The sequence below is a fragment of the Brassica oleracea genome, chromosome C5 (assembly GCF_000695525.1).
Source record: "Brassica oleracea var. oleracea cultivar TO1000 chromosome C5, BOL, whole genome shotgun sequence".
NCBI classification, from domain to species: domain Eukaryota; kingdom Viridiplantae; phylum Streptophyta; class Magnoliopsida; order Brassicales; family Brassicaceae; genus Brassica; species Brassica oleracea.
In genome coordinates this window covers 40,512,234-40,525,542 of record NC_027752.1, presented here as the reverse complement: position 1 = coordinate 40,525,542, position 13,309 = coordinate 40,512,234, and the positions used below count along the sequence as shown (strand labels likewise).

At 33.2% G+C, this 13,309-nt stretch overlaps 1 protein-coding gene and 1 long non-coding RNA gene across 2 annotated transcripts; one reads left to right on the top strand and one right to left on the bottom strand.

Annotated features, from left to right (window-relative positions):
• Window positions 1–465: 465 nt before the first annotated feature.
• On the top strand, window positions 466–3,110 carry LOC106296025. The gene is made up of 3 exons (XR_001261111.1): window positions 466–758; window positions 1,218–1,825; window positions 2,317–3,110. It is a non-coding gene; the product is annotated as an uncharacterized LOC106296025 (long non-coding RNA).
• A 5,350-nt stretch (window positions 3,111–8,460) lies between these two features.
• Window positions 8,461–8,970, bottom strand: LOC106292312. The gene has a single exon (XM_013727912.1). It carries the CDS (start codon window positions 8,968–8,970, stop codon window positions 8,461–8,463), a length of 510 nt encoding a protein of 169 aa, XP_013583366.1.
• Window positions 8,971–13,309: the final 4,339 nt, after the last annotated feature.

Sequence of the window (13,309 nt, the reverse complement as noted above, 5' to 3'; positions counted from 1 at the left end):
GACGCTGAAACTGTTAATCTTAGAATCAACAAATGCATAAATGCAAATTTAAGTTATTGAAATTCAATATATTTTTATATTAGAGACTCACTTCACTACTATACAGAGAAAACACATTATTGAAAAAACAAAGACAAAATATATTAACATATCACTATTACTACTACATAACACAATAAAAACACCAAATAACGTTCTTAACAAATAAAAGTGATCATCTAATTACATTATCCAAAAAATCATACTTTTAACAACAATAAAACAATATTCCGGGGGAAGCGCGGACACCCATCTAGTCTTCTTTATATATAAAAGAGGCTTCTTTCACTTTTCCTTAGGCCACATGGGATTCCACCTAAGAATTTCGTTGCATGAGGGATTGACACGTGTCCGACATCTTCAACGCACCGTATCATTTAATCTTAGAATTATGGGCTTGATCGTTTAACCGGCCCAATGGAACGACATAATCGAAGAAACGAAGTTCGTCTCTCCTCTGCGTGCGACGGCGACTTGATGACCTATGCGCTTCGTCCGAGTGATGGTATGCAATCAATTCATCAACTTTCTCCTCATCAATGAAGATTTCCCGCCTCCCCCATTAACCGAAGCTACTGTATATATATGGCGTCACATAGCTTTTTTGAATGGAGAAATTCATCTCAAGGGAAATAGAGGAGTCGGAGAGCATCACCGGCGTCGTCTTCTTCCACATACGGTGGCAAAATCCAAATCTTTGATTGCCGTTAAAATCCCAGGTATGACCCATCCAATCGTGAAGAACAATGTTTTCTTATATGTTTCCAGTATACAAAAATTTGTATTTGGCAAAATAGGTATTTTAACAAAATAGAGTTAGAGTTTTTGTTTTTGATGAGATTCAATAGAATTGATTTGGTTTGATCAATAGAAAGAAGATTACAAGCTGAGTCTTGCAGATTTCATATGTATAGATACTTGCATTTCACCTTTGAAAACCTTTGGAGCTATTCTCATCACAATGAGTTCTATGAAGTTCCGTACTTTACCTAAACCACTTCGAAAATATCAACATTATATATTGTGCAATACTTTTACCTATAAGAGCAATTTTTCTTGCATGTGTACCGAGTTAGAGATTATACTCTTGGATTTATTTGATTTCATTCAAGGCTTTTGTTTCTACATTGACTAGACCCTTATATCTCTTTTTTTTTTTTTTTTCTTGTGTTCGACAGGGTGAACCAAGTTTCTACCTGTTTGGATTCATTATGTATTGCAGCCACAGCTGCGAGAGCGCTGAAGTAAGTTCTTCAAGGAATTTTCCTAATTTTTACAGTCTACCTTGGTCCAAGATTCTACAGGGGCTCATTGATTCAAAACTTCAAAGCACCTGCTGAAGGAAGGTGCCATCTGTAACTAACCGTATTCAACTTCACACGAAGTAACGACCACTTCAAATTCACTGACTCACCAGTTTCCCTTCGCTTCAACAACCTGACCAAATTTGTTAGTCCCATGGCGGTGGTGTTAAGAACACCGTGGAACTTTCCAGAGGGACAACAGATCTGAAGGGCGACAGAACTTTAACGGCGGCGTTTGGGAGAAGGCTACTCACAAGGAGGTGTACGGCGTTCAAGAATAATTAATATACCTTGAGGCTAAGGTCGTTTGAAGACGGAAGTGAGACGCCTCACGAACATTATTCTCACGCGGATGATTGTCAACGACTTGGATATGGATGTTTTGGCTAAGGCGAGACTGGATGATCTCGAGGCTTTGAAGCTTGATAAATGCTCAGGTTCCTCTCTACCAATGGACTTTCAGGATCGTTTAAACACTGCAGGTACTGATTTACTTCTTCGTAGCTTTCAGATATGATCTTAAAGTTTAACACTAACTTTTGCAACTCTCTTTATATTCATAAGGACAGTTCTAATTGCCTACTCTGACTAGCACAAGATTGCTGCATTTTGGGTCTTTGCTTTAGATTCATTGCAAAAAAAAAACCATATCTTAAAAACTGTTTCTTTGAAGATCACATGTGTCTTTAGCTCAATTGGGTAAGTAGAAACTCTAGTAGTTTATTTGTTGAACCTTAATGGCTTTGTCGTTGTTATGCCTTCAACCTAAGCAAATTATCAATTGGGAAATTAGAAACCTTGGTGCGGACTGTATTTGGTTAATTAGCAAACGTTGATATATGCCATCTGTAAAAGAATATCTTTGGTAATATATTTGTCACACCTGCAATTCTGATTTGTGTTCAGCTCAAATGGTAAAGATTAGCTTTGGTGATAAATTATTTGAACATTATTTTATTCAAAATATGTGCAGTTGAAGACCATATATAAAGGAAGAAGACTTTGTTGAGTAAGGATCTCGGAAAAATTGGGTTAAATCAATTTTTTTCTAAGGAACTTGAACCCTTTATTTTTAAAGTGTTTGATATTAGAGATGAGCAATATTTTCTGATTTTGCGGACATGAGTTAGATGGAATGGGGTAACATTTTTTGACATGGATGAGAGCAACAATTATTTATTCAACTCACTAGCGCATCATTTCTTCTGACACTATTTAATCTGCCACAGCCCACAGATCTTGGTTCATATCAATATTATTGTCCAACTGTGTGATATGATAATATCATTCACAATCAAGGTCTTCCTCTACGTACCATATGCTTCTAACACTATTTAACATGTTTGATGAACAAAATTTTGTCAGTCCATTTGCTATCGTGTATCTGATATTCATGAATCAAAAATACAATATAAAAAGAAACTAAGACTGCATGTGTACTTAGAAACTAAGAAACTAGAAAATATAGTTATTTACTTCCTTTTTTATAGAAAATATCTTTTTGGTACTTTTGTTTAATTTTTTTTTATATTTTCCAAACAATATTAATTATATAGTCAATTTAAATACATGTCTATAAGTTATGGGAAAACATAATTACAAAAAAGTTCTGAAATAGTTATTAACCTCAATGATTGGATATCAAAAAATGATTTTTATGTTTGTCTAAGCTGTATCAAAAACTCGGATTTCACAGTAATCAAAATAAGATTATTACACATTTGAAAATCATATCTATCATATCTATCTATCCAAATAGATGAAGATAAAATTTAAGGATCTTTGACATTTTATGAGTACAAGGATCATACAACTTTCATGTGTGTTCAACTTCAATTGCTTTAGTCATAATTTACCTATTTCTTTTATCCAGTTATAGGTTAAACAATCATGAAATTTTATTTAGACAATAAGTATACTATTTACAAAATTAGGATCATATATTTACATGCAGTGATAGCCAAAAACTCAACAATCTTTTTTGCTAAAACTACATAACTAAATATTTAACAATATACAATAATTATTAAAGCATTAGGAGATAGGTAAATTTTGACATTTTGAAAAATTAAAAACATTTAATTATGATATGCATTTTAACATTTACATATATGTATCATAAATATAAATACAATAATAAATTAAATTAAGAAAATAAATAAAAATCTCGGGCGTAGCCCGGGCTTACCCTAGTATTATATACACACAGATTGTTTATGTAATTTGCTTTGATATTACTTGTAAGATATGTAATATGTATGTGTTTATGTAATTTATTTTAATTCGTGTTAAGTTTGTTAATTGTATTCTTATTTTGTGTGAGATTTATTTAATGTATTTTTCTATTGTGTGAACTTTATTTTAATGTAATGTAATATTTATCTTATTTTATTTCATTTTAGTGTATTTAAATTATTATAAGTTAAGTTTAGTATATGGATTTTTGTAAAGAGATATCTATAAATTAAAAACCCCAAACTAATATCTATAAAACACCATATATGCATGCATGTGTATCTATCTAGGCATGCTCCAAACTATTTGGCTTTTTAAATAAATGAAAAAAAATTAGGTCCATCAAAAAATTACATTTTCGGAAAAAAAGAAAGAAAGGAAAAACACTTTCGGAAGATAAAAATATGTAAGTTGTAATTTATGTGCTGAACTTGACACATTAGGGAAGCAACCCCGACTAGATCATCTCTTATGATGCAGAGCTGGCTTAGGCCTGGACATTTTTACCTCAATTCGAAGTACCTACTTAAACCCGAACCGGAAAAACCGAAATCGAATCCAAACTGTTATACAAAAATATTCGAACGAGACTTATGAGCTTAGTACTTTGGTGTTTGGTTATAACCCGAACCGAAATCCGAACTACGATTCGAAGATATATGAAATTAGTTAAATATGTTAATATTTTTATATATTTTCAGATGATTTAGATATTTTAGAATATTCAAAATATTTTTTTAGTTTGTTTTAATTGTTATTTTGAATACTTTTTAGTTAATTTAGATAGTTTAATTAATTTTAACTAGATTTGTAAAAAAATTATATATTTTGAAAAAATTTTTTGTCAATTTTTGAGGTTTAAAAAATATATTTTTGGACAATTTTAACCATTGGTTATATTCGATTCGAATCGAATCCGGAAGGAACCGAACCAAAACTGATCTGATAATTAGTAAAACTCGAATAGTACTTATGAGCATAACATCGAAAATCCAAATCACCCGGACCGAAACCGAACGGTCCACCGAACGTCCATGCCTAGCTGACTTGTCTGATTCCCTCACTTGGTCGCTTCTTCTCCTTTGTATTCTACGTCTCCTAATCTCCTCTACTAAGACCACTTCCAACCCATACCTATTTTTTCCCCTATAATTTCCACAAAAATAGAATAACTTTATCATATGGTAAGTTTTGCTCCAATGGTTTACCTTATAATAGAGTTACTCTATTATAGAGGAGAAAATAGAGTAACTCTATTATAGAGTAAACCATTGGAACAAAACTTACTTTATAATAGAGTTACTTTATTTTTGTGGGAATTATAGAAAAAAAAATAGGTATAGGTTGGAAATGCCCTAAACAACAATGAGCTTTCTTTAATTGGGTCTTTTGATTCTTTACCGCTCAATCAGGCTTTTTATGTGATTCAAGATTGGCTTTGTAGCTTGTTATCTCTAGTTATGCTGTTTTGTTTCTGTATTATGTTGTTCATCAAACAGTCGAGGATCCTTTTGGCTATTATCTAATTACCGTTGACCATAATTCTGGATGTAATCGTTTAGACCTTTTCATTTTAATATAATTGTTTCGTTGACAAAAAAAAAGATGAGCTTTGTAACTATAGCCAACAGATTTGTAAAACATTTTACGTCTTTATTTTAATCTAAGTAAGCAGTTTAAAAAAAAAGAAAAAAAAAAGAAAATATATCTCTAAAGAACGAACAATAGATATGTGGTCTAGATAAAATTAAAGCAACATGCCCCTAATTAATTAAGTAGCTTTGTGGTTTGGCCCTTCTGCTCCAGAGGCCAGAATTGATTGGACAAGATCGTAAATACAGTTGGGAGTTTTAATAGGTTACCAGAGTTTTCTAGCTATAAAAGAAAAATAATTAATATTAATTTAAGGAATAGAACATAACCTAAAACAATTTCTAGTAATTTATTAATATTTTAATTAGGATTTAGGCCTTTATATCTTAATTAACTTATTTTTCGTTCAAAATCTATCTTTACGAGTAAGGCTGGCGCGTATCGGATATCTGTAAACTCTTCATTGGGAATAATCAATCGATTTTGTCTAAGTTTTTGAGTTAAACTCTTTGTTCTTTGTTTTAGAACTTTTCTTGTTTCTTGGTGAGTCATATCCAAGCAAACACCTTCTCTAAATCGTTGGTCTTGTGAGTCATATCAAGCAACGGTTCGAGATTCTTCTTTTGGTGGACTTGTGAGTCATATCAAGCACCATCTGAAGTTGGGAATATCGAAGGCCAATCCGCATACTTCGTGAGACCCTTCAATCCATCTAGTTCTCGATCTGAAGTTCATATCCAAATCTGATCCACTCGAGTGAGCCGATCTTAGGGTCCTTCATCTGCTTTCCTGGCCGTGTTTAGGCTGCTGCCTATATTTGCGGTTTTCGTGATCTATGTTTCAATCTTAGTAACATAGGATTTACGAAAATGAATGAGCATCTCGTCGAAAACTTTTTTAGCGGTTAGGAATAGCCAGAGATGATCAAGAGGTGCCAAGGATGATCAGGAAGACTTGCCAGGTGATGAGATTTTGGCGACAGATCGAGGCGCGAGAGGAAGGATGGTGAGACCAAGGAGAGAGGCGGATGGGCGAATTTCGATTTTTGGATTTTGTTCCATCTCTTTCCTTATCCGAGATTCTTTTTCCACGATTGTTGTTAGATTTTCGAAGGTTGTCAAATGTTGCCAACTTTAGTTTTACGAAAGTTTTTTCGAAAAATAATATCGAGTTTAATTTTACGAAAGTTATTCCGCAAAATGTTATCGATATTAATTTTACGAAAGTTGTTTCGTAAAAGGATGTCGAGCTTAATTTTTGCAAGGGTTATTTCGCAAGATGGTGTCGAGCATAATTTTACGATATTTGTTCCGTAAAGAAGTTTCCAAGTTTTGGTTTTACTAGAGCCATGACGAGGTTAATTATTGCAACCAAACTTAATCAGAAGTTTTTCTCATATTCGTGGGATTGATCCGTGGAAGTTTCGAGTAGTTTTTTCCGAAGTAAGATTTAGGTGACAAACATCGACAACTCGCGGAATTTGTTACTATGGAAGTGATACTTGAATTCTTACGAAACCTCAGGCTTCAGAAAATATTTTAGCGGTGGGGATACGATCTCCCGTTTAGCTTTATTTAGTCTTCGGCAGCCGTTTAAGGTTTCGAGTGATTCTACAAAAATTAACATCGTTTCTCTGAAAGTTATTTGGAAGAAGTACGACCGTGGGGGTTTCACAACCGATTTGATGCGCTTCCTTTTTCTATGATAAATCTTGGGTTTTTCCGAAAGATATTCGGAGGAAGTACAGCGGCGAGTTATGTACCCGATTTGCTGTGCTTCTTTTTTTCCGCGACTAACCTAGGGTTTTTCCGCAAGATAGTCGGAAGAAGTACAGCGGCGAGTTATGTACCCGATTTGCTGTGCTTCCTTTTTCCCGCGACTAACTTAGGGTTTTTCGGCAAGATAGTCGGAAGAAGTACAGCGGTGAGTTATGTACCCGATTTAATGTGCTTCCTTTTTCCGCGATTAACCTAGGGTTTTTCTGCGGTTCTTTTGGAGAGGAAGTTTTACTTTTCCAAAAAGTTTTTGGGAAACGTGTTTTGGTAAAACTCTTACACGTTGAGATTTCTTTAGTTCGGTAATGAGCCAAACTTACGAGGTTTGATAATATTTATCGTTTCCCTTTATGTTTAGAAAGAGAAATCGCGAGCTCGTTTTATTGCATTTCCTGTGGCGAAAAGTCGCGGCAAGGTTTTCGATTTTCTCAAGAACTGTGGCATTTGCGTAAGCGTTGGCCATAGGAGCAGTGGCGGCTGGAGTTGTCTTACCAGCGTTGTTGCGAACTCGATTTTGTCTTTTGTATTTCCAGATATTGTTTTGATCAAGCGTTTTGCGGCTATGAGTTAGAGTAATCCGTACCCCCCCCTCTCCTTCTAGCGCCAAACTATGGGAACCGAAATTCACACCGTCGATTTCCGTTAAATTAGGAAAGTTAGGAAAACCCTAATTTCCCAGAGGTCCCGGATCTCTGCTAAACCACATGCCAAGCAATCAGAATACGAGAATGAAAACGATGAAAATATAAGAAATCGTAAAGAGAAAGCAAAAAGAAGTCTTATTCCGAATTTGCGTATGAGCGTTTACAACAAGGTAGGAGCCTCGGCTACAAGAGCTGTCGGCGAGTTCCCTAGTTTTAATAACCTAAGACTGCAGAACCTAGTTGAGTCGCAACACGAAATAACAAAAACGAAAAGTTGTCTAATTGCTCTAAGTGCTAAGTTTGCTCTGGTCCAGTTCTCCCTTTTGTGCCTCTCGCCTAGGACTCCTTATATACTCCTCCAAGGTCGGTTTTAGCTTTTCCTTTCCTGCCCTTAAGCCCTCTTAAGTGAAAAATGGAGATATTCCATTTTTTCCGATCTTCATGTTTATTCGCGGAAACTTAACATTTTTTCTGCGGAAATTTATTTTAATATTTGTTTTTATAATAAAAACATAAACCGCCATAGTATGTACGAGCTCATTCTTAAAGAATTGTAAGTGGGCTTGTAGTCGCGTTTTAGACCTCGTTGGGCCGTCTTTTGACATGAAACGTTTGTTACGATTTTCTTTTCGACAAAAACAAGTTCTCGCGGTTTTTATCGTAAAGTTTCAACGGTAACTTTGATCGGAATGATCTGAGAAATGATATGGATGCGGTACATGGGAGATAGCATTGATGAATAAACGAGAATGCACAGATTTGGGTCGTACCCGTTGATCGATGTCCGAGATAGTTCGGTCGCTACGTAGCGACCTGGTGCGCGCTGGATCGGTCGCTACGTATCGACCGAACGAAAGGTTTGGTCGGTCGCTAGGTAGCGACCGACTCGTTTGCGGGTCGGTGCTCTTCCCACAAAGTCACAAGTTCAGTATAATATGTTGATACATCCATTGAACCTTGTTCAGTCTTACTCAGCTTTTGTTTAATATCAAAAACCGTCGGTGCATCATTCGGTTTGAAACGAGCCAAGAGATTCTTCGATATACCTTCAGCGGTATTGATGAATAACAAGCTCTGACCAATCTTCTTGGATACAGAGTTCATCAGCCATATTGCCACCATATCATTGCAACGAGACCAAGCACCATAATCACGGTAAGTAGACGCCGGTTGAATCACCGTTCCATCAATAAACCCAAGCTTGTTACAGACATTCAACGCCATACGCACAGAACGCCTCCAAGAATGAAACTCAGATGCAATAATTAAGCGATCAGTAACAAGAAGAAGACCAGCATGATCATTATGATGTAGATAATATGGATTATCATAATGATCCATAGACGATCTCTCAGATTGCGGATGATTCGGATTCGCCATAGATGAAAATTAAAGAATCAAATCCGTCAAAAACCAAATCAACAAAGATAACCAAGAGTCAATCGTAGAAGATGAGTGAAACAAAGCACGAGCTGTACGATGAAATCCCTAAACGCGATACAGAGAAGATTGAAGAATCGCGAGAGAAGAGATATCGGAAAGCTCATCGTGAAGCGGAAGATCGTTATTTGTACTCTGATACCATATTAAACTTGATTATCCGGAGCTGAAGATCCAAGTACAACAATGGTGAGGGCTCGAGAGAGAAAGATGAAGTTTTTAGAACTGTGAAAGTTTGTTATTCAGCTCAATTTTCTCTAACTGTATAAACGTCTATATATATCCAATCTGGTTAAGCAAAAGGAAACTTAAACCAGAAATAAATCTAATAACCGGAATCATTAAACCGATCACTAAACCACAAAAGGAAACATAAACCAGAAATAAATCTAATGACCGGAATCATTAAACCGATCATTAAACCATCCTAATAAGTATAATTAAACGAAAAGTTGATTAAAGAAAGAGGATTAGTCAGAGCAAAATTAGTGAAATGTCCAAATGATTGAGGGAACAGGTGTCCCCTTTGGCAACGACTATTTCAGTCTTTTCTTGTTCTGAATTAATTACTTGATCTCAACCAACTAATGACATAAGTTTTTTTTTTTTGTAGAAACTAATGACCTAAGTTTTAAACACCAAAACTATGCGATTTTGGAATCTTGATGGCATGTTTGTAAATTATCCAACTTTCCCTGGTAAAAAAACAGTAAATGCAAATTTGTTTAGCATAATATCAAAAATTAACATGTTAATAAATAAATAGAATATTACGTAACTAATTGAAGCAATGTCAAAAACTAATTACTTGTTCTGAAATGTTTGTCACTGATTGTATAGAATGGTTAACTAATTGAAGAAATGTCAAAAACTAAATAAAATAATATTAGATACGATAATGTGGTTTACGCATTAGCTTTAGATTTTAGTTAGTTAGATAGAATAGAACCAGTTTGGACCAATAAATTATAATTGTATATAATCACTTGTACATCGACATTTTACTCTCAACAGAATCATTATTCAAAATTTTCAAGATTTCTTTTTTTTTCATCTTTATCTTATTCAGGATAGCTTCAGTTTGTGTTCAACATCAAATCTCAAATCTACTCCGTTCCTAAATGTAGGATGTTTCAAAAAAATTTGATGTTCATATAAAATATTTTCAACTTTTTAGGTAATTTTTACTTTGTTAAAAACTGCATAACCAATCATATTTAATAATCTATTTTATAATTAGTTGAATACAAATATTTTATAGTTTTAATAATACTTTCTAGATAAAAAACAATTTTCTTAATATGTGTTTTATTTTCTAAAGATATTATATTTAAGAACAGAGTGACTACTGAATTACGTATAAGTGATGTCGTGAAATCATATTCTTTGGAGTTTACCAGCCCAGTTATCAAAAACTGTATATTCATCTTATGTAGGCTTACCAGCCCAGTTACAAAAGGCCCATTTTGTTGTAACGTATCTTCTGTCTATCGTATTCTTTGGAGTTTAAACCGACTGTAAGTCCACAAAGAGCCTTTTTAGTTTTGTTATTTTTAAACATCGCCAACAAGTTCTGCATTATTCACGTGATCACGTTCCCATCAGCAGTAGTAACTAGTAACCCAATCTTAACATGGTATATCACAAAGGAGTTAGCTTTACTAACTTGGTAAACGCTTTGACATTATATATATCTACCTTTGATCCAATGGCAGCTACGTCGAGAGTATGTAGGAGAAGGCAAGAAGCTCACGTAGATTGTTTGTTCCATTGACTCGATCTAGAGTCTGCATTTCACGTCAACCAGCAAGGCTGCATGTCCGTGTAACATTCCGAATTGTGATATATAAAAAGGTTTAAGAAGATTGATTTGGTTATCTATGTCATCAAAATTGATTTACATTTTCTGTCACACATCCGTTTAGAATTCCAGAGTTAAATGTGCTTGAGTTGAAGTAGTAGAAGGATGGGTAACCTATCGGAAAATGATTCGCGATACCGTGTGAGTGATGCTAAAACACGAGAAAATATCATGTTGTGATTGCAGGGTCAGTAGACAAAACTCTAGAGCCTTGAAAAATTAACGCACCGTCCGTCGGACGAGATGGAGCCCAAGGACGAGTGAGCGGGCGTGGGTGGCCCATTAGCTGTGGGCGGACGGACGTTACAATTAGTATCAGAGCTGGTTAGCCATCTCGGTTCTCACCTGAGAGGCGTCTTGAGACCTGTCATGGGGAAAAACGAGGACGTTGCATTCTTTGAAAGAGGGTAAATTGTAACATCCCAAGTTGTGATATATGAAAAGGCTTAAGATGATTGATTTTGCTACCTATGTCACCAAAGTTGACTTACATTTTTTGTCACACATCCATTTAAAACTCTAGAGTTAAGCGTAAAAAAAAAATATTTATATAATATATTCTAAATATTCTAATAAATATGTTTAAAAATATTTTAACGATATCGTAATTTTCAAAAAGTTTATGTAAATATTTTCACTAATTTTGTAATTAGCAATGAACTATTATTATGCATTAATGTATATTAAGTTGTCGTTTATAAAATGAAAATTTAAAATTATATCCTATTTTTCTACTTTATAATCATAATCATCAAGTTAAAATACAATTATTATATTGAACTAAATATGATAAAAGTATATTAAATTGATAAATTTTATTTCGTAAATATGAACTATTTATGTTAAAAATTTATACTATTTATGACAGAACAGCTTAAAATTAGTAAACTATATAATACATGTCTAAAAATTAACATATTTTAGACTTTTTAATATACATAATATATTATCTAATATGAATAAGCACAAAAAATATTGGTAAAAAAATTCAGTTTTGAAGGATGGGTCATAATTTAGCATAGATTAAATACAAAATAATTTTAAATATGTTTTCTCATGAATATATTAATTTTCTTAATAACTAAATGCAAATAAAATAAAATAAAATAAATATATAATAAGAAGTGACAAATATATATACGGTTTTAAACAATTGATTAATTATACTCCATCTGTTTCTGAATAAGTGTCGTCGTAGAGAATTTTTTTCGTTACAAAATAAGTGTCGTTTTCGATTTTCAATGCAAAATTTATTAGTTTTATTCAGTAATTTATTTTTCTATTGGTCGAAATATGGTTAGGTGTATTGGTAATTGTGTTTTTATATAGGAAATATATAAAATTAATTGTTTCCTTGATACGTGTGCACAGACCCAAAACGACACTTAATATGAAACAGAGGGAGTAATAAGTAAATTATAAAATTATTGTATTTGAAATAGTTGTATAAACATTCAAGTATATGATTAAGGTTAAAAATATATACCACTAATAATCTATAAAACATATACCCGCGCGGTTGCACGGATGAAGATCTAGTAAGAGTTTAAAATCTGAATTATAACAGAGGGCATTTCCAAATTTCTTTTTTTACTAAACGTTTGGCATTTCCAATTGTTACCTTCGTTTTTTCTTTTAAAATAAAGTAAAATTAAAATAGGTTTGTGTTTTACTCCAATAGTTTTCCTTATTTTTTCTTCAAAAAATATATTCCAAATACATTCTAGTATTAATATTTATTAGTAGTTTTAATAATGTTTGTTATTTATAAAACTTACAAATTTTATCAAAATAAAGTTTTCTTTTAATTAAACCTTATTATATGCATAACTGTGGTTATTCATTTTTGGTATTTTTAAGTTGTAAGTTCTTTTGTCTCTAATTTACTAATATTTAAACAAAAAAAATTGGCTGAGATATAGATAAAACCGCCATAAAAACCTTCAACTTTCAAATTTAAGCCAAAAAAACTTTCAACTAAAGTTTAAGCCATTAAAACTAACTTTTTTAGTATTGGCCATTTTAACTCCCAATTTATCTTGTCTAATTCCATCAAAAAAATTTATCTTGTCTAAGCCATTTAGAAACCCTAATTAGTCAACAGTTAATTTGATTAAAAAAAGTTAACAGATGTGAAGTCCTTAAAGCACATCGTTTATACTAGACATGTAATCTGATGATGTCGTTTTGAATATCATTAAACAGAGAATCTATCCTCTTATGAAACCAAAACCCCTAAAATCTTAACCCTCATTAACTACAAGAAATAAACGAGGCTACAAAAAAGGTTCTGGCTCAGGAATTTGAGGGATGGCGAAGACAAAGAGGTTTGGTCGGGTTTGTTATACTAGGGAACTTGAACTGGAAAGTGTTAGGAAAGCTAGAGAAGATACAGTTGAGCAATATAATCAGGTTTAT